General features: G+C 37.5%; 3 protein-coding genes across 3 annotated transcripts; 1 reads left to right on the top strand and 2 right to left on the bottom strand.

The window, feature by feature from the left end:
- Nucleotides 1–1,464: 1,464 nt before the first annotated feature.
- Nucleotides 1,465–2,674, bottom strand: LOC107720585 (39S ribosomal protein L49, mitochondrial-like). The gene is made up of 4 exons (XM_016528308.1): nt 2,478–2,674; nt 2,153–2,300; nt 1,867–1,991; nt 1,465–1,778 (listed from the first exon to the last, which is right to left on the bottom strand). Exons 1-4 carry the CDS (start codon nt 2,586–2,588, stop codon nt 1,632–1,634), a joined length of 531 nt encoding a protein of 176 aa, XP_016383794.1. The 5' UTR covers nt 2,589–2,674; the 3' UTR covers nt 1,465–1,631.
- Nucleotides 2,675–2,830: 156 nt separating this feature from the next.
- On the top strand, nt 2,831–4,059 carry LOC107720608 (ubiquitin-like protein FUBI). The gene is made up of 5 exons (XM_016528335.1): nt 2,831–2,925; nt 3,041–3,125; nt 3,209–3,353; nt 3,567–3,622; nt 3,716–4,059. Exons 2-5 carry the CDS (start codon nt 3,051–3,053, stop codon nt 3,839–3,841), a joined length of 402 nt encoding a protein of 133 aa, XP_016383821.1. The 5' UTR covers nt 2,831–2,925; nt 3,041–3,050; the 3' UTR covers nt 3,842–4,059.
- A 1,069-nt stretch (nt 4,060–5,128) lies between these two features.
- LOC107720609 (ubiquinol-cytochrome-c reductase complex assembly factor 3-like) lies at nt 5,129–6,232 on the bottom strand. Its single transcript, XM_016528336.1, has 2 exons — nt 5,960–6,232; nt 5,129–5,484 (listed from the first exon to the last, which is right to left on the bottom strand). The coding sequence occupies exons 1-2, from the start codon at nt 6,074–6,076 to the stop codon at nt 5,356–5,358; spliced, it is 246 nt and encodes an 81-aa protein (XP_016383822.1). The 5' UTR covers nt 6,077–6,232; the 3' UTR covers nt 5,129–5,355.

Below are 6,232 nucleotides of genomic sequence, written 5' to 3'. Positions count from 1 at the left end.
ATATATATAAAATTAGCAGATATTTCTTCAGCCCGTGTTTTTAAATTTGCTTTCATATAAAGCGTCACGTTAGAAAAACGTTTCTCGTCGCAACATGATGACGCATTCGTCCCCTTGCTCTTCATGCTTCAAGACTGCGCAATATTTGCGCATGATAGATAGCTAGATAGATAGTTGCCTATAAAAGGTGCAGAGTAAGAATAGAAGTGTGTTGCACCTGCTGCCAATCATGTAACGCCTGGCTATGTTGGCTTGCTTATGGATTTGAATAAATCTTTAATAATGGATAACTTTCTTGTCCTTGTACTTTGGATTACCTGGATTGAAACATAACAGATAGTTTGTTTATCCGGCAAATCATTATTGACAGAAATATTTTATCAATAAAAAAAACGAAATGATATGCAGTATTCAAAACTGTTCTCTCAACTTTTATGAGAAAATTTACATTTTGCTTTCATTGATCATCCTATAGTAGATTTTAAAACTTTTTAAATTAATTTACTTTCATTTCTGCCAATCATGTAACGCCTGGCTATGTTGGCTTGCTTATGGATTTGAATAAATCTTTAATAATGGATAACTTTCTTGTCCTTGTACTTTGGATTACCTGGATTGAAACATAACAGATAGTTTGTTTATCCGGCAAATCATTATTGACAGAAATATTTTATCAATAAAAAAAACGAAATGATATGCAGTATTCAAAACTGTTCTCTCACTTTTATGAGAAAATGTACATTTTGCTTTCACTGATCATCCTATAGTAGATTTTAAAACTTTTAATTAATTTACTTTCATTCTGACCAAATTCAAAAGTTTCACATTCATAAATTCAATTTACAAATAAAAAAGCTTTATGGTTTTGTTAACTGAAGTAATGCTGTACATAGTATTAGAGACTCCTTGGCACTTAAATTTAATTTTGTAGTGGTTGTCCATTTTTTACTGTTTTATTACTGTATGTATAATTGTGTGATGTTTGCATTTTAACAAAAGTGCATGTATAATTTAGATACATTGTTTTATATTGTGCCTTTTTTTCAGACAGAAGTATTACAAATTGGATTTAGTGAATACCTTACATTTATATAGTAGATTTTAAATCTTTTAATTAATTTACTTTCATTCTGACCAAATTCAAAAGTTTCACATTCATAAATTCAATTTACAAATAAAAAAGCTTTATGGTTTTGTTAACTGAAGTAATGCTGTACATAGACAGTATTAGAGACTCCTTGGCACTTAAATTTAATTTTGTAGTGGTTGTCCTTTTTTTACTGTTTTATTACTGTATGTATAATTGTGTGATGTTTGCATTTTAACAAAAGTGCATGTATAATTTAGATACATTGTTTTATATTGTGCCTTTTTTTCAGACAGAAGTATTACAAATTGGATTTAGTGAATACCTTACATTTATTTCAATCCTAAACAACAGGGACAACATGGAAACATGTTTGCTATAATCACAAACTCTTTAATACAATAGCAAAACACAGGTATTGAAAATGGTTCACTAATGATAATTTACATTTTGTCCACCTGTTTAAGGAGGAGAGAACACTATTATACATTTCCTCTCAGCCTTTGTATTGCAGTTCAGTTCATTAGCTGTGCCCACATCAAATTTAAAATCCCTTCTTCAATAGCCAGTCCTTAAGCTCTTTATCAAACTGCCCTTTAATTCTGATGGTCCCGGTTATTTCATTGACCTGTGTTGGAGGCTCTTTGCCTGTAAGCCCCAGCAAGAATTCCTTAACATCCTTATTCAGGGCCTGGAAATAGTTGATAATCAGTTAATAAAAGAACTGGACTAATATATTACACATTGTTCTTCTAAACAGGTCTGTTCATTACACTCACCCATATGTCTCCCTCAATCTTTCGGAGCAGAGTGCTGTGCTGATTCCCATGCTTGATGTCCGAGTACACTGGCACATTGTGCATTCTGGAGCGACGGATCATGTAAGGCAGTGAAGGTGGCGTAGCTATATAATTAATAATAATAAAAACAGAACTCCATGAATGAGAATCTCAAAATGCTTTCCTGACATCAAAGATTAAACCACATCCATCCCTTAAAGCCAAGGCACCAATATTATGATTACATGCATTTTTCCATGTAAGGAAAAAATACAAGTGTGTTTACCTGATGGTGGGATCCATCCTGACGGTGCAGGGCCTTCATGTTTCGGCGGAGTAGGGATGCGTGAAGGAGGAACAAGTCTCTCCACGAACCTGAACTCTTCTGTGGATTCAATAAAGCCCCTTGATCCTTCAGCAGGGTTGCTTTCTGTCTAAAATGAAACCAAACCGTCTTGTTAAATCACTCAGTTATGTTTCAGTATCAGGCTAGAATGACTGTTTGTTGGCCCGTAACATTTCAAGAACAATCTATACTGTGACAGCTGATGCACAACTGATTTTTACAGTACCTGGATAAATTATACGGTAAAAATGATTGTAATACTAACTCTTAAACAAGCTCCAGTACTCAGTGAACGTGTGGCTGGATTAAAAGCTCTGTAAGCAACTCTCGCAGCTCGGCAGACTGTCCAAGACATGCTTCTGACGGAGGCGGACATTTCTCTTGCCTCTGAGAGACAGGAAGGACAGGGAAATATGACGTCATGAGTTTGAGTGAAAAAAACTTTATTGACAACTAAAGAAAAAGGCGTAAGGATAATATTTTCAAAGATGACTAAAATCAAAATTTTTACAGTGTTATATTCACTTCTGTGTAAAAATTGAAACGCAATATTACAATAAAACTGTGTTTTAGAAGCTGTCCAGAGGACTTTTATGTGGCTTTAATAAAATGCGCATGCGCAGGACAATTCTTTCTAGAACCGCGTAAACATTTCATAGAGTTGGTGTCGATGTCGTGTTTGGCCTTCATATCTGGTATCAGTAGCGATTTAGGTAAGTATTTTTAATATTGAAATAATATTGTTTATATTGTGCTTTTTGCAACGATTCCGTCAAGCGGATTACATGTTTTAATTCTTTCATGTAACGTTAATCTTGTTTGATGAAGACTGAACATCATGCAGTTGTTTGTTCGTGGCCAGACTTTGCACAATATTCATCTTAATGGCTCAGAGACTGTTGCCCAAATCAAGGTACTTTTTCTGATTTTTATACATAGTTAATTTAGACAAACTTAAATGCGATTGGGAAATGATTTATTTAATTGTTTTTTTAGGCTCAGATTGAAGCTTTGGAGGGCCTGGCCTGTGATGATCAGATCATTTGTCTCTGCGGGGTTCCTCTGGAGGATGAGACTCTGATTTGTCAGTCTGGGATTGAGGAGTTCAACACTCTTGAGGTCACATCGAGGCTGTTAGGAGGTAAAGACTTTGCTACCCTGTGCCTGTGACTATTTATCATGCCATTGGTGAAAGGTCTGATGAATTACATTATTTTAAACTTCATTTGTGCTGAAGGTAGTCAGAAGCAACTAGAAATATTCATTTTTTTGGAGCAATTGATAACTCTGGCTACCTTATGATAGATATCTTGGTTTGGGTGTTTTCATAAATATAACCTGTTCCCACCCAAAGGCAAAGTCCATGGTTCCCTGGCTAGAGCAGGCAAAGTCAGAGGACAAACTCCCAAGGTAAGATGTCAACAATGTTTATATCCCATAATATAAAAAATCATTTTGGGCATGTACTGGTTTATTGACTTTGTTCACTGATGATTATTCCAGGTGGACAAGCAGGAGAAGAAAAAGAAAAAGACCGGCAGAGCAAAGAGAAGAATTCAGTATAACCGACGCTTTGTCAATGTTGTCCCAACGTTTGGCAAAAAGAAAGGACCAAATGCTAACTCATAATTTGCTTTTTAAAATTACTGTCAGTGCTGACTAGTAGGACATTCCTGATGGGGGAAAAATGTAAAAGCCAGGTGATTCATAAAAACTAATTATTTTGGGCACTTTATATACTACAATAATTTGTAAAGTATGTCATTACCTCATTATAATGATGTAATAAACGGAATCACTTCTATGAAAGAAAGAGGTTTTGTAAGTTGCAAATAAAAACATTTAATGAAATATGATTGAATCGTGTGTCATTACATTCTCATAATTATTTGAATTGAATAACTCTGCCAGTGTGGCTTTGGAGATTCATTCAAAAGTCCATGTCAACATAGGAAGACCAAATGCAAAGCTATGCTATTCTTGTCTTCTCCCCACTGGATCAAAGATCACCACCATGCCCCAGGCAGCCAAACCTGTGGAGAGAACAGATCAGAGTCAGTTCTGATTTCATGTCTCATAACAGAGAGGGCATGAATGAGCTCACCTGCAGCAAACATAATCTGAACCGCTGTGCCCATAGATGCGGGTCCGCCTAGACGTATGACTCTACGCGCATGCATGCCCACATATCCCCCTGAAACCAACAGCCCTCCGCCCGAGAGGACTCGACAGCTCCAGCAGTCCCCAAACAGCGGTTTCTCAGTCGCCTGCGGTGTGACCGGACTCGGCTGCTCCGGTAGAGGCGGTGGATTTGACATGTTCAGGTTGAAGTGTTTAATATCCAAGCTCCTTTGTACTGGTCTCTGGTGTTTCTAACAATTGATGCTGTCAAATTTCCAAATAAATTGGTAACATTATTAACGTCCATACAGAAAGCTGTCCAATAACTCCATCGCTATGAGCGATTTACGACTCACTGTAAGAAATATCGGGTCACAATGACCCTAAACACCGGAAGCGTTTAGCGTTAGTGATGTTTTTGCATTCGTGCAAGTCATGGCTGTGCAAATGTTGCGCAGACGCGATAACAGAAGGTATACTTTATTAGAAAATTGCTATGTAGTAGTAAAGCGCACAAAACACGTTTAAAATTTTATTTGCGATACTCCATAAACATTTATATAAATATATAAACAATGTGGTCATGCAGGTCATGGCAGCTCGTTTTTTTGGGTGGGGGGGGGGAACTGGTCCGCAACACAGCTACTATTTCAAGATTAATTTTCCAGCAAGGAAAATACAATCAAAGCCTTACAGAACGAACGCGCCCAACAGTGTCCAAGTGATGACATGGAGCATTTGCAGATAATTTATTTTTAAACAAGTCACTGGCTGTTGTTTTTGGGGGGGGGGGGGGGGAACTGGTCCGCAACACAGCTACTATTTCAAGATTAATTTTCCAGCAAGGAAAATACAATCAAAGCAAATCTTACAGAACGCGCCCAACAGTGTCCAAGTGATGACATGGAGCATTTGCAGATAATTTATTTTTAAACAAGTCACTGGCTTCATATTTAAACTCCCAGGCATGTACAGATTGCTAATGGCATGTGAAAGTCTGATATTTGTGCAAACACATTCCTTCATTTCTGGCCACCATATCCACGTGCAATGTTATCATTCGTCTCTGCAGCATCCTTTAAAACTTGAAGCATGAGGGCATTTCTCTTTCTGGTCTCCGCCATTCGGACGGGGTTGGCCTCTGGCAGATTCTGGAAAATTAGATGAAGAGATGGATCAGGACACAACTCCAATCAGTTGTTTAAAACGTTACATTATAATATTTGCTGCAATGTAAAAACATCATATTATTTTTATAATATTCTACACAGATGTGTGATCCATGGGGATAAAAACAACGCGATACTGTGGTGATCCTTGTCAACTGCATCCAACAACAACTAATGAAGTTCTCTCACTGCTATTAATCAGGAGGCTAAAAGTGACCAGAGGGAGTAAATATCACAATCAGTGTGTAATAAAACACGATCCCATTTATTTTAATTCGTTACCCCCCACAGTTAATAAGAGATCGTGTAAAACCCTGCACGACCACGTTAATTATGAAACTGACTGTTTACAAACAATCGTTAGTACTTGCCAACAGTTGTGAAAGCAACACCCCACGATTATGCAAGTTAATCAAATAAGTTTATGTTTCTCATTAAAATTGCAATGTTTCAGTACCTTTAATATTTCCCTTTTCCTGTCCTCTCCAGGTGAAATTATGGCCCACATGCCGTAGCCCACACCGACAATCCCAAACACCCCGATCGAGGCCAGGACGGTCCTCATACTGCTCATGGTGTGCACGAGCTCAACGCGAGCGTCCAACGCAATAATTACACGCGTGGTATAAATGATCAAGCTCCCCCGGGTCGCGAGAAATCCTAGGTCAGTATACAACACTCCACACACTGTCAGTTGACACGATGCAGTGCATTGTGGGAGTCCTTTATT

Source organism: Sinocyclocheilus rhinocerous, unplaced genomic scaffold (assembly GCF_001515625.1).
Source record: "Sinocyclocheilus rhinocerous isolate Xijiao unplaced genomic scaffold, SAMN03320098_v1.1 scaffold603, whole genome shotgun sequence".
In the NCBI taxonomy this organism is placed as follows: Eukaryota; Metazoa; Chordata; class Actinopteri; order Cypriniformes; family Cyprinidae; genus Sinocyclocheilus; species Sinocyclocheilus rhinocerous.
This window is presented reverse-complemented; position numbering and strand designations above follow the sequence as displayed.

What these genes read in the sequence shown, in the direction of transcription:
- LOC107720608 (XM_016528335.1), top strand. Translation starts at nt 3,051, where the DNA reads ATGCAGTTGTTTGTTCGTGGCCAGACTTTGCACAATATTCATCTTAAT. An exon ending in CACATCGAGGCTGTTAGGAG is followed by an intron (nt 3,354 to 3,566) that starts GTAAAGACTTTG and finishes TCCCACCCAAAG; the next exon opens with GCAAAGTCCATGGTTCCCTG. An exon ending in TCAGAGGACAAACTCCCAAG is followed by an intron (nt 3,623 to 3,715) that starts GTAAGATGTCAA and finishes TGATTATTCCAG; the next exon opens with GTGGACAAGCAGGAGAAGAA.
- LOC107720585 (XM_016528308.1), bottom strand. Translation starts at nt 2,588, where the DNA reads ATGTCCGCCTCCGTCAGAAGCATGTCTTGGACAGTCTGCCGAGCTGCG. An exon ending in GTACTGGAGCTTGTTTAAGA is followed by an intron (nt 2,301 to 2,477) that starts GTTAGTATTACA and finishes GTTTCATTTTAG; the next exon opens with ACAGAAAGCAACCCTGCTGA. An exon ending in AGATTGAGGGAGACATATGG is followed by an intron (nt 1,779 to 1,866) that starts GTGAGTGTAATG and finishes AACTATTTCCAG; the next exon opens with GCCCTGAATAAGGATGTTAA.
- LOC107720609 (XM_016528336.1), bottom strand. Translation starts at nt 6,076, where the DNA reads ATGAGCAGTATGAGGACCGTCCTGGCCTCGATCGGGGTGTTTGGGATT. An exon ending in GGAAAAGGGAAATATTAAAG is followed by an intron (nt 5,485 to 5,959) that starts GTACTGAAACAT and finishes CTAATTTTCCAG; the next exon opens with AATCTGCCAGAGGCCAACCC.